The sequence below is a fragment of the Rissa tridactyla genome, chromosome 7 (assembly GCF_028500815.1).
Source record: "Rissa tridactyla isolate bRisTri1 chromosome 7, bRisTri1.patW.cur.20221130, whole genome shotgun sequence".
Classification (NCBI taxonomy): domain Eukaryota; kingdom Metazoa; phylum Chordata; class Aves; order Charadriiformes; family Laridae; genus Rissa; species Rissa tridactyla.
The window spans coordinates 27,074,757-27,102,386 of record NC_071472.1 but is presented as its reverse complement, the minus strand read 5'-3'; the positions used below and the strand labels follow the sequence as shown (position 1 = coordinate 27,102,386).

Below are 27,630 nucleotides of genomic sequence, written 5' to 3'. Positions count from 1 at the left end.
ACATTGATAATTGTGTATTATTGTAATATAAAAATGCCAAAGAAATTTGAGAGAACTGCATTATCCAAATGAGTTTTAATCTTACTTTCCATTTTTCCAGTCTTGAATTTTGTCAAACTTCCAAAAAAAAAAATTAACACCGGAATTGTTTGTGATTAGCGAGTTAGGAAAGCAGATTTTAGGCATCATAGTTTATGGAAACACAATATGTTTCCTGTGGAAGCAGCATTTGGACCCACCATAGGTACACAGAGCAGAAGGTGGTAGGCTTGCAGGACGCTTCTCTCTGCCTAAACAAATCCTGATGAGGTGGTTTTACGGGCAGAAGGAATCTCTTTCAAAGGGAGGAATGCAATCCACAGGCGTGGAAACCTTTCCTAAGGGTGAGCCCTCTCCTTTTCCCGGTGCAGGAAGACCATGAAGCGTCAGCAAAGGCAGGGGGGTCACCAAAGGACATCTGGGAAGAAGGGGCAGCAGGACAGGCCCCAGGAAGATGCACTGAACCAAAGGAAAGCACCTCCATAGAAATGGGTCTGCAGGAGCTCTCCTCTGTGCGTCAAAAGCATTTCCATTGGATGACGGGCAGCGTTTTCCACAGCAGTGTTTTTAGGCTTTGCTACAAGCGTGCTTTGGCATCACAGCAAGACCTTTGCACTCACACTTGCATGTAATACACAAGCCACAGGCACGTCTGGGATCATTACACACGCATGCGGAAACCTACCTGCCTTTTACAAAACATTATAACCTACAACAAAATATGCTGGAGAGAAGTTTATTTAAGTAGATAAAAACGTACCCTTCCCATAATGCCCCCAAACTAGTGATCTTCATCAACTGGTTCCTTAAACATGCCACAACACACACTTCGAGCTGCAAATGAAAGAGATCATGGAGATAGTCAGTAATCTCAGCCATATACTTCTTGGCTAGGAGGCATCGTAGATCAAAATGCGACGCACTTCTGAGGGAAGGAGTCGACAGAAACTGCAAAGGAATTTTGGAGAGGAATTTACAGGAATCATGACAGAAACAGCAGTGGACCTAAAGGGAAGTTGTTATTGTCTTGACAAGAAAAGAAAGTGGGCAGCTCTTAATCTAACAGCCCGAGTGATAACATCTGAGAGATGAAGGATAATTGTCACCAGATAATCTCAGGCAACAATCCTGTGCATCAGCAACAATACTGTTCATCTCAGCAGTGAGAGAACGGTGTGACCAGTGATAGGTAGCTTCGAAGTCAAGAATACCTGGCCAAAATTGTACTTTATAGCCAAAAGTACAGGGAGATGTCACCAGCCATGAGAGGATGACAGACAACCTGAGAGGTATGAGAAGGGAGGTGGACTTGCTGCTGACAAATCTTTGTCAGGAAGAAGTGGTAGAAGGTGTAAATTCATGCTGAGAGAAGAGAAACTTGGAAGAAGAAGATGCTGTGGGGACTGGGTCATGCCATAGTTTGACCAGACCAGCTGGGTGACGGCTGGTCTTTCCAGCTCTGCAGAATTTGTCATGGCTAAGCTGCACCGCTTCCTCCCCACAGCGCCTGCAACAAGGTTCATTCAGATACCTCTGATGGCTGCCCGCTTAGCACAGGAAGGTGGTCTTCTGTTTGCAACAAGCCTTTTGCTGCTGCTTTTATTTTCTATGAATGATCATCCTTTTCATTCTTGGTTCAAATCTTTGTCTCTGAACGGAGGTCACAAACCCTGGAAGACTGATGGTTTGAACAGTGCTTGCAGGGAAGGTGACCATCATGCCCTATATCCTCAAGGTCTCTAATTGTCTTCTTAAATGCAGAGTAAACTGTTAGGTTAAAAAAAAAAATCTAGATGAGAGAGAATTTATGTGACATAAAGCCTGCTTACAAAAACGTCTATTATTGACAAACTGGGGTACTGTCAACATTAAGCCAAATAGGAGAGGCATGAGTTCACGTTGACCTCTCGTGTCAGGGCACTATTTCAAGTCAGCCTCTGGGCACGCTGGCTTGGTGGACAGGAGTTACTTTGGCTGCCACAGATGTCAGCAGGGCCAGTCCATCCGTGTCAGCAGCGGGAAGTCCTTCACCTCGACTTGTACCAAATTTGAAGTCCGCAGCAACAGACAGGAATGGTTGATGCTCTCTATGGAAAAAGCCCATGCCTCCTTTCCAGCAAATCAATTAGTTGCAGGCAAAAAGAGTCTCTAAAACGCCCACAAAATTGTACCCAAAGTTTCTACTCGCTTTCAGAGGTGGCGCTTCTCTCCCGGGCTGAATTTTTCAGCCGTATTCAAGGCTAACAGTCAGTTTACATGTCATTTATGAACCCAGAAAACAGCGTTTCTGTGGGCACTGCTTCGCCATCAGCTCCTCGGCTCCCCGCAATGCAGGGAGAGGACGTGGTATGTCGGGGTGACTTGGTGGGTCAGGGCTGTAAGAGCACACACAGCCCACATTTCAATGTAACCGCTTCTGTGGCAGCCGACCCCTTCCCTATTTACATGTGCAATACTTCTGATCAGGTGGCTACAATTTGCGGGCTCTTTTAATCCCGTAGGTGACTAATGGCCCCGGTATGGGTAGTTCCCTGGGTGTAAACTTAATTCTCTTTATGTCGCTGATTTTGTTTCCTGCACCTCTATTATTGCCTTCACACAATGGTGTTTTGCCAGGCTGGTAACTGTTCCTATGGCAAAAGCGTCCAGCCTAGACAAGCCCTAGAAGGTTAAAGTCATTTCAACGTTTTCTTCCGAGGCGATTACACAATGGGCCCTGAGCTCCCTGCCAAACGCTGCTTTTTTCACAAAGTCGGCGATGTGGGCGTGAGCCAAGCCTTGCAAACCCATGACGCAGAGGAGCGCGTGTCAGCAGTTAGCGACTGACAGAAGAGACATCAGCCAGGAAAGTTTCAAACTACATCAGGGTACGTAGCCTGACTTTGCTTATGCTTTCTACTTCCAACTTCCAACTCCTACTTTTATCCTAAGATCAGATAACGAGTAGCACTTTTTCTTTGTAACAATTCATTAATCAGAGAAATGATCCTTGCTAGTGTTTAGATGTTTTACTTAATTTGGTACTTCTGGCCTGCTGCCCCAGTAGTGCCAAAATTATTATTTCTCACCCAGCAGGTGATAAATAACAACTTCAGTCATGATTAATACCATGAATTTCTCAACCTGACTAATGCAAAAAACTTCAAACCTGCAGAACAAGTGGGTGCTAATTGTTGTGAGAGCCATTGGAGCTGCACTCTGCTTGTAAAGAAAGAAAGCCACAGGAAATGAAGCGTTTTTTAGCAGCACAGCTGATCCTAAGAGGCATCATTAAGTGCAGCTCAGCAGCATTCTCCATGTGAAGGGCCATGCTACGCTCTTTTCTTTCGCAACGCTGAGCTTTAACTACATTTGAGAAGCAGGAGATTGCCAGGTTATTTTTTCCTTCCTTGGGGAGGAAGAGGGGAAATAAAATAAAAGGCAGAGACGATAGCAGATGACTATCTCATTAGCTCCACTCAATGCTATAATTTTTACTGGTATGTGAAGAGTGATAGATCCCAGCAAAAGCTGCTACCACCAAAGCTCCTTCACACAATGTCTGTCTTGAAATCTCATCTCATCATCATAAAACATAGGCAGCACCAGAGACTGCCCACTCCAGGAGAGGGACAGGAAAACCAGGGGCTCAGGAAGGGCTGTCAGTTGGAAACAATGATCCAATACTTTGAGCAACCTGGTCTCATGGGAGGTGCCTCTGGCCATGGCAGGGGGGTTGGATGATCAGAGAATGGTTCGGGTTAGAAGGGACCTTAAAGATCATCTAGTTCCACCCCCCTGCCCTGGGCAGGGACATCTCCCACTAGACCAGGCTGCTCAAAGCCCCGTCCAGCCCGGCCTTGAACACCTCCAGGGATGGGGCATCCACAGCCTCCCTGAGCAACCTGTTCCAGTGCCTCACCACCCTCACAGTAAAGAATTTCTTCCTAATATCTAATCTAAGTGCTCCCCTTTTTCAGTTTAAAACTGTTACCCCTCATCCTATGTTAAGGTCCCTTCCAACTTAAGCCATTCTATGATTCTATGACACTACAAATTACTCTGTGACTGAAATCCTGGCCAATTTTGAATCACAAGCTGGTTTTCCACAGCCTGTGGTAGAGCAGGGCGGTTGCTCCATTTTCTGTGCTGTACCTGCAGCGGTGCAGGGTACACGGGATCCACAGGTCAGCTGTGCATACAGTGCTGCGCTGTCAGGCAAACGAGACCTCTGCAACATCTGGAACTGGCACCACGCATTTCTGATAGGAGCAGACACCATAACCCACCACCAACACGACCAGGTAACTGTGCTGAGCAATATTAGTCCCTTCCAGAACTCCAAAGATGCGTCTCGGGCATGGAGGAGCAGTCCTGTTTTCACCAGGACTTTCCCCATTGTTTTAGCTCCATCAGGCAAGGAAAGCATCTGCTACTTTCCAACTAGCATTTGTCTCAACTTGAGCATCTCCATACGAAGCTATTACTTCGTGGAACAAAAAGACTGCAAGAAGCAAACCACCATGGGCAAGCGGTTTATCCATTGGTCAGACTCGGTAATGTCTATTCGCTTGTAATTACGCGTGCTTTTATGATGTTGTGTACTGTTTTGGTTGAGTGACACCTGCAGTTCCTGGTGGGGCAGGTTCAGAGGATGTACGTTAAGCCACGGTGCAGCTGCTCCTGACAGTCTTTCTGTTAGAAATCTAATTTTTGTCTTAATTTTCGGACACTTAAGAAGTTCCAGCTGTCTGCTTTCTTCACCCAAAATAGCCTCTGGAAGCCTGGCGTTTTTGAGCTTGAAAAGCTAGGAGAAAAAAATCATCATCCACACTGTCCTGCTTACATGACACAGACCATAAGCCTTCGTGGCCTGGTTCCTGCCTCTGGTGCAGCAGTTGCGGTTCAGTCATGGGAGATCTAGAAAAACACACAATCCAAGGGTGAAATTCTCCCAGACTGCACTTGCACAGCCTTGTCTACTAGAGGGCCACTCAGCCTAATAGAAAGCCCTCTTTACTTGGCCTTGGTTAAGGCAGGTTGTTGACTCACTCAGCTCCCTTGCTATAAAGGTTATTGGCTTTGAGTTGGGGGTGGTTTAGGTTTTTTCCACCCTTAACTGGTTTTATTGCCGGTCTTGTTTCAGTTTTTCATTCTCTTGCTGGTACCATGCACAGCCCTTCAGGAGCTATCAGCATCAGTGTCCTTTACAGGACTGCGGCTTCCCAAGAGCTACGGCAGGGCTGATCAGCTCTGCTCCTCGGCGCTCAGCTCAGTCGCTCTGCTAGCAACACCATTTAAAAAAAAGCATAATGTTTTTTTTGTATTTATGAAACACAAAGCATGTCCTTTGTCCAGGATTTTAACGGCTATTTTCAACGCTGGCAGGAAAGCCAAGATTTTCCCTGTGGTTTTAAGTTTAGGTATTGCCTAGAACGCGGTGCAGCCTGAACTACAAACCAGCCCTGTGGCAAACATGCCGTACAGAAAGTAGGCTCTTCAGTCAAGGAAGTAAGGAATGCTTTTTTTCCCATTTAAATTTTGTTTTACTAATTAAGTTATCAAAGTCACACACAAGGAACAAGAGGTGGTTAAACCTTCAGAAACTATTCAGTTTAGCTTCCAGAGCTCAGTCTCTGCTTGTTCTCTCACTTCAATATTGAAAACTCCGTGTAATTTGCCTGTCTCTGTATCCTTAAGTGCAGTCTGAGTAGCTCAGATAGATTTCCACAAGCTTTGTTTGTAACAGATCAGTATCTTTTGCCGAAGCCCTTCCACAGCATTTATTTTCTAGAAGAGACATTCAAAGTGGGTTAATGCATATGGCTACCTCGGTGGGGTTTTTTAATCCTCTGAAGTTACAAAGCTTGTTATATGTTACCACACAAAATTTGCAGTAACTAGCACTTCAGCATTCAAAGTGTGGTATTACCAGTGCTTGCTCTGCCTCACGGAAGCCTTGCCAAAATAGGAAAACATGGTTTAATGCAATGCTGTTTCAAAGCAGTTGCTGAAATTTGGTTACAGGTTGGCTAATGGGCACTGCAGCCTTGAAAGAGGAGGAAAACGTGCCCACTTACGCTTTTTCAGACTGCATATAAGTTAATGTCTGTGCATAGGTGGGCTCGGAAATCCATTAAGTAAATTAGTTCAGTCTAGTGGTAGGAGAAGAACTGCCAAAGCCACAGAAGCTAGGTTAAAATCTTTACTCATGAACGGTGCACTGTAAATAGCAGGAGGTAAAAGGCAAATTTAATTGCTCTGGATTAAGACGCTTCAGTTTTCACACAGGATTTTCCCCATCCTGCTAGCTTTAGAGACTAGCCTGCTAGAGAGCGTTTTTCTCTCAAAGTAGTGTACATCATAATATTCTCGTCAAACCAAGAAAATCCCCACAACAGATTATTTTCCAGTTTTTCCAGAAGTTGCATTAATGCAGAAAAGCAGGTTTGAAAGAAACATCTGGATTCTCAGCTACTGACTGCTTTGATAGCAGAAATTGTCACTACGCTGTCAAGAGCTGATGGGTTCTAGTTTGAAAAGGTATTCAACGTATACGTCTGAAATTTTAAGACTGAAATGCAGGACAAGGGCAATTTTCCTCTCCTGGCATGAGTGATTTGATAAAAGGCCAAGACCCCCTTACACATGAGTCCCTCCGCGGATTTGACTCCAGTAGGATTCCTGTACCAAAAAGCAGGCACTAGGAGTTCAGCTCCATTTTCCAGTGGAGCTGACGAGAGTGGTCCCCGCAGCAGGAATGAGTGAGCAGTGGTGGTTCCCGAGCCACAGAGCCAAGAGAGACCCAGCCAGTCCGAGGTACGCAGCTGCTTTCTGTTCAGTTCCTAAGAGAGAAGGAAATGACTGCCAAAAATCTCACGAGCACTGCATAACCAGTTCAAGCCATTAAGTATTTTGACACTGAAGAGTATAGTCAAAAAAATGTATTTCATAGTAAAAAAACCACGACAGTTCCAACTAGCCAAGCATCCTGAGGTCGTTCCTACCTGGGCCCTGGACTTCCCGAGTGTACAAGGACTGCACATTCCCGGGGTTGTTGGAGCTTTTGGAAAAGCATCAAGTACAACTGACGAAGCAGAACAGAGTGGTGTCATTTAATGCGTTTGAAGAAATACTAGTCAGATCGAGTCCTTGCCTACAAATAGGACGTCTCCCTTGAAAAGCTCCATGTTGCCGGGGTTTTTGGAGCACCGCAATGATATTTCTTTGTTTACTGCTGTATTACTGTGCCTGCATGGACCGCAGGGTAACACGGAGGCAGGAGCAAGGGATGTCAGCCACAGGCTCATACCAAGTCCTTGTGCTACGAGAACCACCCCAGCAAGTACGCCAAAGTTCAGAACCAACATTAACATACTGGAAGTGGAAACACTGAGACAGACGCTTATTCAGACGCAAATTCATTTCTTAAAGAGCAAGACAAGCTGAAGATTAAAACTGGGGAATCCTAGGAAGAAAAAAAATGTAAATCCCAAAACCAAAGATGAACAAGAAATAAAAACAGAGGCAGAACACACATATGAAGAAGTAATGACAGCCAGGAGCTACTATGACACAAAGTAAGAACTGACTGAATAAAATCACATCACTTGTGTGCTGCAGAGCTCCAAGACATTTTTGTCACCTAATTCCTGAATGAATTTTGTCTGAGGCAGGCAAACTTAAGATCTCTAATAAGTCCTTTCATTCCCAGTTTAATAATTCTAACCAGTTTACCATACAACTGTCTTCCAGGTGTCCTGACAACAGGATCCCACTCATTAACTACACATACATAAAACTTAGCAAGAAAAGCATTTAGAAAGATCAGAGAGAAACTTTTTAGAATATTTTATTTTTTTTTAATACAGATATAATATTTTTTCCAAGGTCACTTTAGAGTAAGTGGCATACAGGCTATTAAAATGGAAGTGCCCGTGCAATCATTTCAGGCTAAATGTGCACAGTATATTCTACAACACAAAAACTGCACGTAGAGTTTTTTCTTGCTCCAGAATGATTTGGCAGCTTCAAAAAGCTAACACACATTTCCATTCTCAAAATCAATCCATTGAACAACAAAACCCAAAACTGAAATGCAATCCACCCCAACCAATGTGCTTATCTCAGTAAGGATCTCTTAGCGGAGCGGGCTGCGACAGTTGCAGAGCTGTCTTTATCATGACCCTCAAAGTACTGCTGCTCTATTCGCCGACAAAAGGCTGTGAGATTACTGTAGTTTTTCACCTTTTCAGAGAGTTCATCAGTGGTGAGCTGAGTAGTGAGGATTGTGAACAGATGCCCAAATACCAGCGCATCTAATTCAGTTGGTCTGTAAAAGCAAACAGAAGGAAGAATAGGTATTTTGGAAGGCAAGTCCTGATCAAGGAAAAACCTGCTGTTCTGAATAACTTCTCACTAGCCACGCCATCTAAGAATTGGGAAGAAATCAGGCAACACTGAACTTACCAAATGCATGAAGACTGTGTGTACAGTATATAAGCGTACTGCTAGTTCTTAGTATGGCATCTTTCTCTGCTTTTGGCAGCTTGGAAATGTGGAAATAACGCTTCCTAGAAAGGCCAGAGTTACTGATCCAATAACAAACCATGCTCCACCTTTTAGTTCTGTAACAAGGGCAAACGCTTATCAAGTCTTTATGGGGTTTTTCTTTTTCCTCTGTAGATGTGTATAAAAAAACCCAGCTATCATCTCAGAAAGGGAAAAAGAAAAAAAAAAAAAAAGGAGGAGGGGGAAGTATAAAATCCCTATTCCCTTTTTGTGCTTTTCAATAGTCAGGAACTATTCAACCAATAAGAAAAGGAGCTCCAGCATGACAGCAACTGAAAACATTGCTTTTTTGAAAGGGGACACAGACGAAAACAGGTATTTTGGGAAACAGTGGTCTACCCTCACGCTAATTCAGTTCATTCAGAGCTGCCCCTGATGTGAAGAAGAGAAGCTGTCCTGGTCAGCATGGTGGGATGGACATTCACTCCCCTGTACCTAGCAGAGAATGTTACTCAAGAAATACAAGTGAAGCTTTAAATGTATCATTTTTAATAAGAAACTACCTGTATAAAGGTGTACATTTGTAGCCTACATAAGCTGTAGTAGACTCTGTAGAGAAGACAAGCAGAAGGAAAACTAAATCATAAATAGAAAAAAAAGAACCAAACAGAAACTTACAGAAACTTTCCTTTTAAAACCTTTAATAACTTATTTCTGAAATTTCACGTTTATATTTCAGTCACACATTTGTTTTTCCTCAACTAATCATGTAGCATTAAAATAAAACAGTTTTCCACACATACATATAGATAGGTGGATAGATATCTGTATCTCGCATTCGTGGACGTAATATTTCACTAAAGAGTAACTTACTGCTTATTGAAGAAATATGGTTGCGTTCCTAATCTCTGGGAGAGAGCCTGACAACACTGATCTACATCTTCAAGCACCTATCAAAACACACAAGAGATAAAAGATCCATATTGTCAGGAAATACCAACATTGCAAAAAATAACCTCCTTACTATATTTGCGCTAACGGTGGGAACAAGGAACATACGATGTTGGAACATCAAAAGCTGTTAAAGTCAGTCAAACCTACGCAGAGGGCAGGCAGCTAAGTGTTACTTAATCTAACATGTGATGTAAAGCAATTTTGATTAAGTGCTTCCCATAACATTTATAACTTAGCTTAATTAAAGCTACTAACTTATACCTCAAAACTCTGCTTTGCCTTTTTTTTTTTTCTTTTTTTTTCTTTTTAAGGCCTCTGACAAGGGAAGCGGCAATCCTGCAAAGCACGTATTAACGCCATACAGGAAGTGGGGGCTGTAACTTACAACCTATTTTCAGGACTACGGCCTAAACTAACATCAGCAGAGAGGTACGCTCATGGTAAAACATCCTTCCTCCCACCCCATCGGGTTGCACATAATTTAAGATTTATTGCTGCTGAAGCCAAATACCCGACTCCAGATAATGTTTTAAGTACAAAATATATTTTTTGCTATGTCCGTTTCAAGAAAGTGTTACTCTCCAAAGCCTTTTTAAAAAACGGGTAAAGAAAGAAGCTTCACTTTTCATACTGACCTGTTCAAGTGTCTTGCCGGCCCATCCAATGGCTTTCATCTTTCGCCTCACCTCCCATTGCTTCTGGTAGGACAAAATGCGGTTTAGAGGCCACGGGTAAGGGGAGCCGTACCTCGGGTGAGTAATCTTTGTTTAGAAACAGAAAAGTACTGTGTTACCGTGTAAGAAAATACAGATACCTCTATGCCCAAAATAGCTAATATTCACATATTTCTATCGGAAAGGGAGCTGTAAAAGAGAAGGCGGGTTGTGTGATATGCTGTAATTGTTTGCATGGAATTTATAGTTTGCAGCATAACCATTTAAAACTATCACTTCAGAAACATACACAAAACCCGTATCTATTTTGCAGTCAGCTACCTCCAGTAATGACACAACTTCCCTAAAATGCATATGCAAGCGAAATTAAAGTGAAAAGACTGTATCATTAATGGTATAAACCTCAATGTTTCATTTATGAGTAGGGACTTGCAATTGTGAGCGAAAGTGTTTTCTCATTAAATTTTAATTAAGATAAATGCTGCAGAACCACTCACCTCCTCTACTGTAACATCATCACACCACTGCAGATAGAGCTAGGAACAGAAAGAACACTTACTAAAACTTCCTAATAAAGGAGAATACAGAGACTAATAAAGGAGAATACAGAGACAATCATTTCTCACTAGTAGAATTTTCTTTTTTATATTAGATTAAATTTCCATTTCATTCCTTCTGTTAGGCCTCTGAATGTAGAAAAGAAATTCAAATGGGAAGGCAAAAGCCCAGTTGCTAGTCCTGACTTAGCCAGCACCAGGAGCAAGCCGAGACCCGTTGCCCAGACTGCACACAACCCAGTGCACAGGTTGCCAGCCCTCAGCCACCAGCAGCTTGCCAGCGTTTCCAACACTGTTCCTACACTGGGATCCTGTCACGTTAACTGGCCACGGATACGAACTGCAAGGGAACCCAGCCACCCGCTAGATGTGCTGTGGAAGCTGAGAGCAGGGTGCCTGCCCGGCTGTGGGACAGGGTAGGATCCCAGGAACCCACCGGCATTTTCCATCTGTGGAAATCAGTTACTTCTACAGCTACATGACACACTTCAGGTAGATCAGGGGAATCATTCCCATGGCTTGCGTCTACAGGAACATTTCAGCAAGCGATCCATAGGGCCCAGAGAATTTATTCTAACCTCAGAAGTTATTATTCCATTCATTTATTTCATTCAAATAAATTTCAAGTCAAAAGTTGACGACATAATCTAAGAACGAGCAGTATTTCCAATATAAGGAAAAATCCTAAAGCTTTCTTGCTTATAATCACTTAGGTAAGTGTGCAGAGTTTCGATGGTTTACTGTACCTCTGCTGTCAAGAGCATATTATTGACTAATTCCATGTAGGCTTTCATCTCAGCTTTTTGGACTTCATCCAACCCATCACTGAGAGAATGGCCCTAATGGGGAAAAGAAAAAAAAAGAGACACACATGTAAGAAAAGATATTGGAATATTCAGCAATGCCTGACCCAAGGGCCTCTGAAGTCAACGAGCTCTGGCTCAGATCCTGATCTCTTACATAGCTCAATAACAAATTACATATGCAATTTTTACATATAGTGTCCTTTAGAACTAAAAAGAAGTCATCATAATGTAGCATAGCTAATCTACCAGAAATTTACACTATGATCAGTTATAGATGAACGCAGTTTGAGCACACAGCCTCCTGGTTAGTGTATCTCTGTGGCAAGAAGTAAACATAAATTTACATCTGTGGTACAGCTTCATCAGCTGCTCAGCGAAAAGACAGTATTTTTAAAAACTGGGGGGGCGGGGGAGGAGCCAAGGCTAATTTGAACTCTATCTGACACTTCAGGATTTAAACCAGTCAGTTCTGGGTTCAAGAGTGCTGAGACCCAGAGACAGGGCAGGTAGAAAAAGTCTCAGGAACTGGCACTGGTATGCAGCTATCCCACACAGAATTTACTTCCCGAATTTGAGTAAATGACAAAGAAAAACATTTCCACATCAACAAACTCCTATTACAGGGTATCCTTCCTTTAAAACGGCACTAGATTTCGACACTGTTTTAAGAAATTAAGTAACATTCCAGAAGAGCACCCCAAATCAGCACAAGTACTAAGGAGGATTAACATGCTATTCAATAACTGATGAAAACAACGTACTATTACCTTGGCTTTTACAAACTGGACTATGGGCCCAAGCTCAGATACTACTTGATTTCCCACGTGAATAAAGGGTACTTTGCCTGTAAAAGGAGAGAGGTATTTTAGTAAGAGCTTTTTATACCTGTAGAGCATCATTTACAATTTTCAAAGCAATTAAATATTGCAGGTACACCTGAACATCAGGTTTTTTTCAAATGAGCAGAGATAAAGCTCTAACATACATCGCTCACCCAGCAAATGTTTGTAGTAACAAACGCCTTCCTCCTGATCTTCCTCCTCCTGACCCTCTTTTACATGAAACACTTGCAATTGTGTATTTCAAAGTTATTGAGATCTATCGACTCGTACTTTAATAATGGATTTTGCTTTGCTGGAAAGACTTAATTCAACGTTTCTCTGAAGTACAGCTGAGAAACCCCAGGAAAGCAGACAGGGCCCGTGGCTAGTTTTACAACACAACGCGTTCCCACCCTCCCTGCTAACCCACGAGCAGGGAAAGGGCTGCCGAAAGGATGACGGGAGAGGTGGCGCCGTGCCCAGAAAAGCAAGCAGGGGGAAGTGCAAACACACAGGCAGCCAGGCAGGATCTGAACTCTCCCTCCTCCAGTCCTTCAGATTTCCAGCAACTGGACCAGCCAGCTCCTGTTGGCTGCCCCAGACTTCACCCTCTACTTGCCAGCTGGTTATTTTTGAGCCTCTGTGGTCCTGGGGTCAGAAACAGGTTCTCAGTATGAAACCCACAGCTTTACGATCTTGGGGGCTGTCAGGGGGAAGGAGCTGCTTCCTCATCATGGAAGCGAAATGGGGTTAAAGCTTAATATTAGTAAGGCTCAATGTCCAGTCTCTGAAGCTGAGCCCTGAGGGTCCAGCACGGAGCAGGGCTAAAAATGACCAGTCCTCAGAAGGAAACTGGGAAACAACTGTGTCACTGGTAGAATTTTTGGGGGTGCGAAGGGCTCTCGAGTCTGCAAGCACCACCATCTCTGCTTGGTAACTTTTCTTACACGCAGAACTGAGCCAAAGCTTTAAGCAAGCCCTGTGACAGCCAGCAAGCCACAGTTGCCTTCTGCCCCTTCTTCCCAGCTCTCAACGTGTGAAGCTGAGGGCTCCTGCTCCAATCCACCCTCACCAGGTTGCCTGTCCTGCAAATCTTCATCCAAGTGCAAAGGATGCACATCAACCTAATATTTAAAACTAAATCTTTTAGGATTATTTACATGATTGAAGTAATCCATAAAACGGAGATAAATGCTGGATGCTCTGTATGACTGCAAACGTCCTCAAGCCCAAAGGCAGTAACAAGCCTGCCCAGCGCAGTCGGGCACAGCACCCTTTTACCTTCCCGCCCCGCGCTGTGGGCAAACTCTGCTCCCGACAGACAGCCCAAAGAACAAGATCAGTATCTGCCTGACCCCAAATATATAATTAGCAATACATTCACTCCTTTTACCGAAACACAAAAAAACCTTCTGTTCAGCAAAGCTGAAACACAGTTCATGCTAACAGCAGATTCAGTCATGGTTTTTATCATGAGGTTCACTTCTCACTGGCTGCATCAGCCTAAGGGTAATAAATGAAGTGCATCGCACCAACCAAAGCTTCATCTGCATCCACACGCTGCATGTTGCAGAAGGAAACACAGACACCTCTGTGCTGCAGAATTCAGCGGTTTCAGTCAGACTGTACTTTGGTATCATACTTTCAACTCCCTCAGAATGGGTTTCGTCATTACAACAACTATGAGATAAATAACCTTCCCCCCAAAATGATGAGATGCAGATCTTTGTCTGCTGCTAATGTGAGACAGAAGGTGGCGGGGAGGGAGAAAGGAACAAATGAAAACCTTGTCTGAATTATCATTAAAGAACCAATATAAAGAAAGGAAATGGGGCAAGTGAATAAAAATAATAAGGACTCCAGGAGTAATGGCACAAAGATGACATGTATTTCTACTCACATTTAAAATTCAAGCAGTATCATTTTTCCCTCTTGTGCTCCTCATTTTCAGCAGAAGGAACCGTTCAGACCCACATCATCAGATGCCACCAAGCGTGGCATCTCCTGCGCATGCAAGATGCCCCTCTGTGCATGCAAGATGCTCCTCTGCGCATGGATTCAGCATTTCAAAGCTAGCTTTATTTACTAACGAATAATTTATATACCTCTGTATTTGGCTGTTTTTTTCACTGCTGCCCAGCAACTGTTTTTTGTTTAAAAAACAGCATGATTCCACTGCTTTGAGGAGAATACCAGTAGCAGCAGCAGAGCCCATACAGCTGGCAGACGCATACTGACAGGCACTTCCATGTGGCAGTCATCAGCCAGAGCCAGGTAATCAGTAAATAAGTACCTCCTCACACAACAAAAATCTGTGAAAGAGTGCGAGGATTCCCAGACTTGCATTCACCAATTCTCTCTGGTTTTTAGTCAACCTTCTGGAGCCGGCCTCTGGATGTTTTTAGGCAACCAGCAAAGGCAGGGTCTGTACCCTTCTAATACTTAATTTGCTGGTGGTGGGCTTGGGTTTTTTTTCCCCAATCTCATGGATCAGAGGAAGATTTAAAACCTCCTGTCACCCTTAACAGTGTCAATGGACCCTTCAGCCTTCTCCTGTATCAACACCCTGGCAATCATCTCCCAGACAGGGTAACAAAAGATACTCCTCCAGTGTTGTCTCACCCCAGCAACGGGAAAATATAACAGCACTCACTGGAATATTCCCTGGATGCAGAATAAAACCACTTTTGGAAACGCAAGTCTTTCTGCTTCAGGACACAACTCCTCTCAGGCATTTTAGAGGTTTCTGACAGGTATTTGAAATGTACGAATGCCATATATAGGTACTGCAGTCGCAGTTACACATTGTGCCAACGTTACTTTGCATTTGACTGTTTTAATTGTTTACAGAGGAGAAACTGCACTGGAGAGGAGGGGGGAAGGCAACCCACACATGGTAACACTGACCGACTGTTATCAGCAAGACAAGGCGCAGTTGCCATGGTATCAAAATGGAGGTATAACGTAGTAATCTAAATGAAGGCCACACTTACCAGATGGGGACATGTACTCGGCATTTGCCCTGCAAACCACCTGGATTGGCAGATTGCACATTTGCAAAAAGGCCTGGAAACAAAGAGTTGCATTTAAAAAAGCATTAATACACCAGTGACAAATAAGAATGTTCTTCTCAACACACTTGACTATATTTTAGCTAGTTCTTAGCATACGCTTATGAAGTATAGCTCCTTGCAGACTGCTTTTAGGAAGAAAGAAGGGTGGGTTAAAGAAAAACAAGGTTTTCTAACTTCCTTAGACAACTGTTTATCATCCAGTCATTAACTGGAATTCTTCTAATGAAATTTCAACTACTTTTACTGTTTTTCTTCAAGATGAGCAAAGAAGCAGTACCTAACAGAAACAATTAGTGCTGTGGCTGTACAAAATGAAGTGACATTTTGCCCTTCCTGAAAATCATAGTACTTACTTCTCCTGGCTAAAGCTGGCTAACCAAGTTCACGTTGTATAACACAGCAAACATATATAGCACCTTCCCACGTTATATTTACAATAGCTGTAATAGCAAGTTTTGCTCTCTGATACTGTAAGAGCATAAGTCTCCTTTGGGAGGAAGTATTTACTATCTGTAATTTATGTGAATCATGGAGAGCATAAGTGATCGATTTACTTTTTCTTTCTACCTGTAACCTCAGATTCGAAGCATTCTTAGTAGGATACCAATTTTTGTCAGCACCTGCCATCACCACACCTTAGTGTGTTTCTGTTGGAATAGCAAAATATCAAGAAAAATACTTGCAATTTGAACAGAACATGGCAAATAAGGAATTTCTTAAACCTCTACAGTCTCTAAACTCAGCTGAAGTCCTGTCATTCATTTTGTCTTTGCAATTAGACAGGTCAGAATTCCAGATTCCAAAATGATACCTATGTATTATTTTACCACGCAGTGGCTTGGAGTTAAAAAAACCTACATCAAGAAGGCCATCACCATGAAGAACAATGCTGCTGTAACTTGGCACTTTCTACAGAAGCTTCCTCTCAGCTCTTCAGATTGCCGGACCTAGCACTATGCTGCACGCTCACAGCTTTAAATGTAGGCATCTAATCATAGGCATCAAAGTAACCCAAACCTTAACCTTGATATCGCTCACCTCTGCACTAAATGAGACTGTAAGGCATGACCTAACACTGGCATCAGCCCTGTTCCTAACCTTCTGGCTTCTGTAGTACCCATCGAGCAAACAAAAATAATCCAAACAGCCCCTCTCCTTTCCCCTGCACTCTTCAAGTCCTTTATTCCCAAACCCTAATCCAAGCACTGATATTAACTCTACCCAGGGGAAAAGAAGCCAAAAGCTTTGGTCCTTTTCCAACCACATCCAAGAAATGCACAGTCCACTACAACACTTGGCTCTTGCAGGTTTAGATGACCTAACTCAAACCCAAATCTCAATTCAAAGCAAGGAACTATGGTGAAGAGCTGCTAGGCAAGATGCTGATTACAGCTGATGAGAGCTCGCCTCAGAACTCCAGAAGCTCTGCAGAACCCACCACAAACCTGGGTTTCTACACCTTTTGATTCCCTCAGCCTAACTCTAATTGGGAGCCAATTGTTATACATACACATCCAGAGATATATAGAGAGAGAGGGAGACAGAGACAAAGAAAGGGTACTAGTCATAGTCAACATCAGCTAAATACTCCAAGTCCTGCACAACTTAGCAATAAACTGGTCACTAGAGTGCCAAAACCTCATCCCAACCAGAATCTCTATCACTGCAATTATGACACAAAGAAAATATACAAAGCACTGCACACATTTGACACCACCCCATTTTCTAAGTCTGTGCATCCACCAGAGTCCACCAAAAATCAATGCTCTTGCTGTCTTGGCATCCCAATCTCCATGCAAACAGACCAATTCTTAAACAGGAATTTAGGACATTGGTCTGTCTCAGTCCTAAATCTTTGCCTGCTACCTCTGTACAATCTAGCAATGCCCAGGCTGTTCCTGTTCCAGCTACTGCCATCATGTCTTCTGCCCAAACCAGGGCTTCATATGCAACTTTTTTGGAAATAGCTAAGAGACAGGAATTCAGAGTCTTTGGTTTAGATTATATACAGTCTCCTATGCCATTGCTGGACATGGTGTAACCCACCAAAAACATACACTCTAACTCAACTGGTACACAGACTTGGTTCTTCTGAAAGCTCTACCAGTAGCTAACATCATCTCCTCAACGCTACCGTGCTGCAGTGGGACTGATGGCATCAAACAACAGTTTCAAAGAATTTCATCTTTGCGTGGGAGAGGACTGAACTTGTACCATGCTACTTAATCCTTAGCTGTGGAGTTCCACCTCAAAAATTTGTGACGTTTCCTTTGGTCTAGGCGTACCAAATGAATTTCCTTTACAGTAAGGCACCAAATTAACTCTGCAATTCTGCATTAAGCTAGAGATGAATTTTGTAACTGCCATGTACTATTCTCACTGCAAGCTCAGAAGACGAAAAGTCTGAACTGCACTGGAGTTAAGGCAACACATGAACAACTGAAAAGCCTGTAAGCACAGATACGCATTTAAGCAAAAGGAGGTGAATCAGAGAACTATTTTTACTTTCTCGTATCAGCATGTCAAAAATGAGACATGCTCACACAGAACACAGGTTACATGAGTTGCTTCAGCAAATTACTGCCTACAGTACATCTTATCGTACATTTGCTCCTACATAGTACAAGGTTTCTACCAAAATCCCAGTGTTGTGACTGTGAAAACCACTCCTCAGCATAGAGGCTAAACTATAAATAAAATCTTTTCAGTGTAAAGAGTTCAGCCAAGTTTCCATCAAAAATCTGAATCTGACCTTTCTCTCTCTCCTTCTTCTCAATAAACAACCACAGAACGAGAAATACCGACCTTTATTACATTTGGCAGGGAAATTCTACCTCGGTCTCTGGCCTAGTGCAAAGGGGATTGAGCATACGTTGCCATTTCGGCATCTTGGAAATGCAAACCCGCTGGGTCAGTGTGCCTTTTTTGCACTTCATAAAGAAAAAAGGAGAGAGGAGGTTGAACTAGAATTGAGCTCTAATGCGGGAACAAATATTAACTAAATAAAAACATTCATTACTCTGCATGATAAAGATTCTAGAAAGCTTAGAAATAAGTCAGTCTGCCCCCAGTGAAGTTTAAAAAAAAAAAAAAAAAAAAAAAAAAGGAGAGAGACCCTAAAGTAAAGACTAGACCAAAAACTTGAGAAAATTTCCTTGGGATAGTCATCTCCAGTCTCCAGTTCCAATTAACATTCTGTAGCTGGGAGACAAGAACTGAGTTTGAGAAACTGAAGAGTGATTCAAGATTAAAACTGGGCAAATACATCTGGTTCTGGGCTCGCCCCAGCAGTCCTCCTGAAAGGTTCAGAAACGCTGACCGCTGGAGCTGCCTCTCTAGCAGCCTTACAAGGCCCATTCCAGCAACCCCCTGCAGCATCCAAGTGCCAACACCTATTCCACTGCAGCCTTTGTCCATAATTAGGATCAGCTTTAATATGAGTGGTGAAATAGTAATTAAATACAAAAACAAGAGAAAACAACAGTGAAAGAGCTGAAGACAAAACCATGTAACGCCATGGCCGGGGGGTTGGAACTAGATGATTTTTAAGGTCCCTTCCAGCCCAAACCATTCTGTGATTCTGTGAAATAAACCTAAAAATAAAAAAAAATAAAAAATAAAAACCTGCTATTAAGCCTTTAAAAAGATAGAAGCCCTGGGAATTGAGACCAGTATGCTGACCTCCAATTTGTATCCAAAGCATGACCTATTCAATTTTAAGTACTCCTTAAATATTGTTCTGCAGGAAAATGAAGTTCCGCAATCTGAGAGAAGTTTAATCCTTACTGGATCTACACTGCTGAACTAATCATTACCTAAAGAAGGAGGACAGTATCCGTTTCTTGATCCAGCTTAAACTAATGGTCCATTGGATAGCCTTCAAGTTGACAACAAATACACGTCAAAGAGGAGACAGTACTATCACAAACTATGAGAGTTCAGCCTAAGAAATAAGCTTTGCAATTTACAATGCTATGAGAGTACTGACATTCTTTCATTGACGTGACTGACAGGCTTTGGAAATTATTAGTACTAACAACAAAGGTGGTTTTTACTTTTCCAACACAGTGAATGTATTTCATATTTACAGAAATTATGGTTTCTTTTAGAAAGAGATGGACAAGGATCGTGACCAACGCATTCTTATAAATATCCACTGCCAGAAAACCTCAAATTTTTTTCTAATGCATTCAATTAGATAGATTTGATTTTAGACAATAACTGATATTAGACAGTAAGTGGCATAAACTATCACCAAAATAGTTGAAATTGTCACAGATCAAAGAAATCCTACAGAGAGAATACAGGACAAAGCAGTAATTTTTGTGAGTCTCCATCTCATTTAATGCTTTAGCCCAGTGATCAAGGGAGGGTTTGTTCCCTTTTTGACCACTCATGGAGAATGTCAAGAACGAGCACATTTGGTATGCAGATGGTATCAGACCACCATAGCTTCCAACCCTGATAAATGATGCAGTGGAACACTGATTATTCCAGCTCAGATCATCTCGTTTCCCTTTGGGTACCTCACATATATAATTTAAGCAGGCAAGTAAACCCTTCCTTTTCTTTTGAGAGAAACCATCAGTAAATGGGAGTGAGCTCAGCTCCTCTGAGTGCTTATGGAGTGAGGAGCAAGAGACTGAAGGCTGAAACCACCCCAGTGCAGTTCTGCTGAGATTTACGAAGATATCAACATCCCTTCAAAGACACAGCATCAAAAGCTGAGCAATCAGAAAGATCAAGGGCCCCAGCTTATTCTAGTACATCAGAGATTATTGTTAACATCATAAATTTGGCGTATCAGTTTAAAATGGGACTGAAAGGGGCCAACTGAATTCCAAGTGACACGTAAGCTAGTTAATCAAGCCTGTGTGAAAATTCACCTAAAAATGGTACGCAAGACAGTAAACAGCAAAACTAGAAGCAAGACACTTCACTCAGTACAGCCTAACTGTCATACCTTGCAAAGACACTTGTAATTACGAAGTACAGCATTAAATTTCCTGCTCTCTCCCCTCTGGAAAAAAAATGTACTAGCACAGAATGAACAGATCCTCCAGCACCTAGGATTCTCACGCAATAATACCACTGTAGTTGCAGTTCTTCAGAAGGGGGGCGGGGAAAGCTCTCGTTTCTGTAGTAAAACTGGTACACATTACTTCATCTGAAGTTTTCCAGTTCAAAGCAATTGTAAAGATGTCACTGAAAATGTTTATTTGTACCTTGAAAACAACTCTTCGAAACAAACTCTAAGCAGGGAAAAAAGAACTGAATTCCTGCTGGAAAGGATTTTTTTTTTTTTTTATGCTTAACACCTATCCGAACTATTTGGATCAATTCATAGAGGACGGATTAACAATCTTATTTCCCCTTCCCACGTTACAGAAGATCAAGAGATGACTGCCCAATAGACTTTACACAAATAAAGGAAACTTCATTCAAGCATAAATATACAGAATTCACTACAACTGAAGGACATCAAACCAAAACGCTCAGGCTTTTAAAAGGAATGAGTAATTTCATGGTTCATCCCAGTTAATGCAGCATAAAAAGCAGGGTAATGAAATCTCAGATTGGGAAGAACAGAGTTTATTCCCCTGGCATCAGCAGGAGTGTCTCCTTTATCCATATGTTCCACTGATTATTTGCATTTCTGTAATTTTAAAAATAGAGACACGATTTCTTGTGCGGTATCGGCATTGGTCAATGATACAATGTCTGCCACAATAACTTTTCTCTAAGTTATTTCTGGAACAAAGTGTGTCCTTTCTTTTGCTGAGGTTAATGTGAGAAAGAGATAAAGGCATTAAAAAATAAAGATTCGGCTTAATAGGGTCTGTAAGCTTCCCTCCCACGCATGCTCTCTGCCTCTCTTCCCTGCAGGCTAACGCTCTTCCCCTCTCACCCTCTTCCAGCCTCTCTACCTGTAGCATCACCTACTCTTCCAGGACCTGGGAAGGAAGAAATGTGAACAATATGTTTTTAGCAATGCTACCTCTCTTCTTCCAGACTGAAAGCACCAAGTCTACAAAGTCGCTACTGCCTCTGTGCACCTTGGTTTTAACGGGAGATTTTGCTGTCGGCAGAGGTGGAGAGGAGAGAGAGGAGAGCATCTGCAAGCCCATGAGAAGAAACACAGTACAGGGAGGAGAAAAGGTGCCACCAAATTAATTGCATCTGTCCTTCCCTGCCCTCCCAACATCTACTGTTATAGACTAGGGAAGTAAGAGTGTGGGAGTGAGGACAATGAATTGAAGAAAAAGCATGCAGAAGCCTCTTGGTGCCTTTCCTGCCCTACCGCACGCTGATCCACACAGGACTACGGCTCGCCTTGCACTGCCTGCTCCTCCCAGAGAGTAGTAGCACAAGACACTGTCTTCAAAGTCAGCACAGAACAAGCCAGTTCATTTTTTTTGCCGTGAGAGAACAAAGTATCAGCAGCTATGTGAAAAGGGCTGATAGGAAGCTTTCAGGTGACACTTATTAGAAAATTAATCAACAATCTTATGCCTATCATTCATTTCAATCACGGCAGGTGACACCTCCTGCCAGAATTACGGAGTACATTTATAACAGCAGCATTGCTTAAAGGACACAATCAACTTAAAGATTGTTTTGTTTTCTTATAGCCTGCCCAATTTCAAATTCAAAATGCAGGTAGTATGTTGGATTTCAATTATCTAAAAAAAAAAAAAAAAAAAAAAAAAAAAATCAGAGCAATCGCCTTGTGCTGCTTTAGCACAGTTCAAAAGCCCAGAAACCACAGCCAGCCACTGGGCAACTCACGCCACCCTCCCCTTCCTCTTCTTCTCACACCACTGACATTCTGATCTCCGCTGCTGCTGCCACCCTCCAAACAATGCAAGAAAGTGATGCCATTGTGTCTTCCTGTGATGACAAGGGTGGAAAATGACTGTGCACGAAATACAATGGGAAGGAATAAGAGAAGGGAGGGGGGACTTTTGTATTTATTCCTACAGTTAATTGTTTCAGGTGCCATTTTTACTCTTGCTCTCCCTTCCTCTTTGCCCTCCCCAGCAAGGGAAGGGCTGTTTGGACACCATCAGTTGGAAACATAACACACATCAGGCAGCGAATCACCCCAATAAGAGTTCCATCACAATGCTCTCCCTCTCCAGTCCCCTCTCAGAATAATACATATGAGCAAACACATATACTCATTAAAAATGAGTTACAACTTGATGTAAATCATATCCAGATTGCAGTTTCTGAGATCAGAGGCAAGAATGAAATTACTTATTCCAAGACTCAAATAGTTCACAACTTATGTCCCCACATGAGGAACACTATTTTCAGATGGCACACTCCAGGCTTCATTTGAAGAAGATATATTCGCGATTAGTTTTTAATAAAGAACGAGCCATTCCAAGCCATCTCTTATTCAGCAGCACTTCTAAAAGCACCCGCACAATACTGTTGTGAAGAAAGAGTGAAAGGCGTTTTCTGTTTTCATTTTTACATTATTTCTTGAGCATACAAAGGACAATATGTGATGACAACTAAAGAGTTATTCTTTACTTTATTGCAGGAACACATTGTAAAATTAAAAACCATGCAAATCTCCAGAATAATTCAGTTTTCATATCAAACAGCTGCAGACCCTGTAACTGAAATAGTGTGTCTAAGGTTATAAATGAAAACTGTTCAGTATCATTCTTTGAGTGACAGATTAAATTCCTAATCCAGTTATGGTAATGGCCACATTTGTAGTTTAACATAAATTAAGAGCTTAATTATATTTGTGACTATTTTAAACAAAATAACACATTCCTTTGTACCTGTGAACGTAATTTATAGCAAAGCCACGTTCATTCTCCAAAACAATCTATTTTACACTGCAGCACAATACTACTCTAATGGTATAATGTAATTCTTGTTGTAGAATGTGGAAAGAGTAGATTCACTGGTAGCACAGAGGTTTTGAAGATAAATGAAGATGCTATTCATTCAGGGGTAATTTCATCTTATAACTATATGAAAGATGTTTCACTCACAAACAGTACCTGCATGGCTTGGGATTTAAGCATGTTTTCAGCTACAATGGATGCTGCTAGATTGATTATGTTGATACTGCATTTCTCATCATGAAGAATTCCAGCTTTTATTCTCTTTTAAAAAAAGAGATTGTCAGATTTTCATTTCAGTACTAAGCCTTTGTTCAAGCCTCAGCAACAAGTTCAAATTTCTGCTAATGTTTTGTCTAGAGAAAAAACAAACCACAATTCATACACACACCCAAAAAAAAAAAAGAAAAAAATCACAAATCTGTCAAGGGCAATTAATCATGCAAGATTTACACATTTATTTGATTACTTGTTGAAGTAAATAAGCAGTTGGTCTGTGTAACACAATTTTAAATTGCCCAAACATCCTTCTGTCATTCAGGACTAAGAACAGACAATTCTAAATGCACTTTCCTGGAATATATTAAGACCATTTACAAGGACATCAATTTCACAAGCAATTAATACATATCTTAACATAATGAGCTGCAGGCTCTATAACCTCAGGATAGCTATGAGAATTGCCACAATCCTGAACGTTTTAGGCAGCCTTTTAAGCAAGACTCTGAGACTACCTGCATAAAGGTTTCAGAAGAACCTGTAATAACAGAGGCAGTCTCAACATCCACATTCCTCCTCCTGACAAGTTGGAACAGTGCACAGAGATGCTCTGCGATGCCATTTGAGGCGGGAGGCCTGGCTCAGCACAGCTGTATTAACCCCCTCCCTCCTACTCAGCCACACGAATTCCACCCAGGTACTAAAAAAAAAAAAAAAAAAAGGTTGAAGTTGTGAAGTTGTTTTGTTATGGAAATGTAGTTGTATAGTCGCTTCTGGGTTTTGGTGGCTTTTTTTTTTTTTACTATGATAAGACTGATAAGCAGGAATGCTGTAAAATGGAAGCTGTACAATAAATAAGCGAAGAATGGTTTTAACCATGAGTGATGTTACCCAGCAAGTGTATGTATTTTCATTAACTTAATGGGAACAGGGCCGAACACCTCACAAGAAGAACAGAGCCTTCATTCTACATACAATGCTCTCTTTCCTGTAGCTGGATAATCATTCCTGATTAGTATTTTCCCTTGATTTTAATTCCTTTACAGTGAAAATAAGATTTCATTCAGTATCAAGATTTTACAGCTTAAGACCAAATCGGCTTCACTTTCAACAGGACTGTATAATAAACTTGAAGTTAACAAACAAGGAGTGCAAACACCAAGATGCACCAGTGATAGCACACTACATCATCTGAAGTTAGAGTTGCATTTTCAGCAAATATAAAGAATCTGAACCCAGCAAAAGACACAGGAATTGTTAATTTAGTCTGTTTCCAAGAACAACAATGGGCAGAAGATGAATTAAAAGACAAACAACAAACCAACCCTACCAGAATCAGTAGAGAGGTTCCACAAGATCAGAGGGATTTTTGTTTGATTGGGTTTTAACTACTGAAGGCACCACCACAGTTACTCAGCAACTCCCAGAAGACTCTGTCCTCCCTTCTCTTATCCCACACGTAGCTATAGTCAGGAGTCCAGATTTCGTTGTACAACGAGAAGTCATAAGTCTGATCATTATTAAAACAGCAAGAGTCAACCAACTTCCTATGTTTAATCTGCAGCCCTCACCACTCAATTCAAACTAAATGCCTGCAAGAGCCTGTTACACCTACACTGAGAGGAACTTGCTCTGCTGTCTGCTTGATCTCCTCTGTTGACAAGAGGTACATGAAACGCCATCTCTTGCAGGGTCATCAATTTTAAAACAGTCAACTTTTACTCTCGCCAATCAGTTACTATGGCATTGGATTTTATTCTTTATTTTATATGTAGCTATCTGCATATAGGTCCTCTAAGAGCCATCCCAGAGCAGCACTATGAAGAGGTGCTGTAAGGAGATTTTGAGAAAGATGTGAAAGACCAGTTGCAGCACTTCAGAGTCATCTTGTGAACCATGTTCCTTAAAGATTTGATGGTGGCTGATTCCACATGCTCTTTTGATCAGAGGGACTCAAAATTCTGATGCATTTTCACCACACGGAAGTTCAACAAGTCACGAACAAGCTCTGGTGATATTCACATGCCCCAGATCGGTAACAGAGGGAAAAGGAACAGCAATAGTGGGGAAAAAAGTCCCAGGTACCAGCTCCTATTTCCCCTCCTATCCCCCATTCTCATTTCTTCCTTGGGAAAAGAAAAACCCCCAACCCCCCAAAAAAATAAAAATAAAAAACACCAGCAAAAAGATATCCAGTAAAAAGATAAACGGGCTCTCAACAGAATAAAAAGTAAATTCTAAAATAGAAGAAACCCGGCAATTTCCTTATGCAAAACACACCAGTATATTTAAAGCTTTCTCATCACTAAGCTAGTGATACACAAGTTGTGTTTCAAAATGCATCGAAGACACCAAGGATAGCTATTCTTTCGCAGTCACAACCATGTTACACAGATTCTTCAAAATAGATATGATTCCCCAATACAAAATTGTTCTATAAAGTTTAAGATCAGATATCTACCAGAGCCATATTTATAGTCATGGCTACTATCAGCTGTCCAGCTAGAGAATATTGAAGAAAAACAAGCATTTTTAATATATTATAGTTAATTTATCATCTAAGTGACATGTGTAGGATAACAGACTGGAAACGGTAAAGCAAAATGATGCATTAGAAAAGGAAATTTTAGGGTTATGTTGTTGCTTCTTTTCTTTGCGTTTTAAATACAAGCCACACCTACACATATTGTTAGATGGTAAGAAAATTCACGAGAACCACGAAAAATACAGTTGCTGAAGTAAAAAAGAACACCGAGATCAAGAGAGCAACAAAAACACTTATTTACATTACTGTGAGGCATGATGTAAAACACAATGCCCAAATAAACACTGCCCCATTTATTTGGTATATCAAAGATGAGTCATCTTTCCAGCAAAGGATAAAGGTACCTTTGTGCTGTGACAGAATTTACTCTTAGAAGTATTTCCTAGATTGCCAGACTAGAAGGAAAAAAGTTAGAGATCCTGGAAGTAGTACCACAATCAAATGATCCCAGCCTTTTTACTGGTAATTGTCAGTTACCGTCTCCAAGTGTCCCACTTTGGCTAAATGAGTTGTCACCTTTTTGGACAGCCCTCGAAGATGACTTGCTCTAGCTGCTCTGAGCCAAAAAGCAAAAAAAAGTACAATTCCCTACTACGCAAAGCTGCAGAAAAGTTATCTGAAGAATAGGAACCTTATAGACATCCTGCTCACCACCACTTCTGACAGCCAGGCCCTCTCTACTAATGGGGAAAACATCCCCTTGAGATTTGGGGTTACTGAACCTAACAGGTTAATGGAGTTTACACAGACATCACACCACAGAGGTGCTTTTAAGTCAATTAGAGATGCAAGTTTGTCAATTATATGGACTATTTCTAAAAACCACATTGGATCTCAACTCTGTATACACGATGAAATTGAGAAAACCTATGAGAGACATATAAGGACTTGATGCCCACAGCATGAAGCAAATATACCTCGAGTTTGGGGCAGTATTAGCTTTGAGAATTAAATAACCAGCAAGCACCATGCAAGATGTTACAAGAGGAACTAGCATACCAAGTGACAAAAGATGGGAACCATGCACAGTTCCCAGAGTAGGTAGACAAGCAGATATTGTACAAACACAGACCAATATAAATACGTGTACAAGCAGCAGCCCTCTATAGAGGACTCTCAAAATCCTCATGCCCTTTAGGCTCTGGCACTTCAATGTACAGCACATCAGATGTGGGAAATAAGTCAGTGATTTTGACAGAAATAATTCTTAAATTATTAATTTAGCTAAATACAGTTACTTCAGCCAGATACCAATAAGTAAAAAAAAATAAAATGAAATTAACATCTTTAGTTTAGAAAAGATGACATTTTACCTGAACAGCAAGGGAAGATGCATTATCAGAAAGCAAAATTTGTTCCTCTGTTGAAAGAAAAAAAAAACCACCACAATTAAAAAAAAAAACAGTGCCCATTTAGCTACTGACCTGTAAGTCATTCTGGGTTGCATTTCTCACGCATAAAACAAGGAGCACATATATAATTATTATGCAGCTGGACTAGAAAACCTGTGATATGAACATTAAAAAAAGAAAGAGGAGGAAAAAAAAAAAAAAGAATACCAGGAATATTTCTCCTGCAAATGC

At 41.6% G+C, this 27,630-nt stretch overlaps 1 protein-coding gene across 2 annotated transcripts in view; it reads right to left on the bottom strand.

Annotated features, from left to right (window-relative positions):
* Positions 1-7,854: 7,854 nt before the first annotated feature.
* MTX2 (metaxin 2) overlaps positions 7,855-27,630 on the bottom strand; it is a 34,530-nt gene continuing 14,754 nt past the window's right edge. The window contains exons 3-10 of one of the 2 annotated variants that reach the window (XM_054208788.1): positions 27,361-27,407; positions 15,335-15,407; positions 12,288-12,364; positions 11,461-11,553; positions 10,655-10,693; positions 10,119-10,244; positions 9,403-9,479; positions 7,855-8,350 (exon numbers count right to left, since the gene is read on the bottom strand). In XM_054208788.1, the coding sequence (XP_054064763.1) occupies positions 8,140-8,350; positions 9,403-9,479; positions 10,119-10,244; positions 10,655-10,693; positions 11,461-11,553; positions 12,288-12,364; positions 15,335-15,407; positions 27,361-27,407 (743 nt within the window). In that variant the 3' untranslated portion in view covers positions 7,855-8,139. The remainder of the gene's footprint in view (positions 8,351-9,402; positions 9,480-10,118; positions 10,245-10,654; positions 10,694-11,460; positions 11,554-12,287; positions 12,365-15,334; positions 15,408-27,360; positions 27,408-27,630) is intronic. The other variant, XM_054208789.1, reaches the window with a different exon arrangement.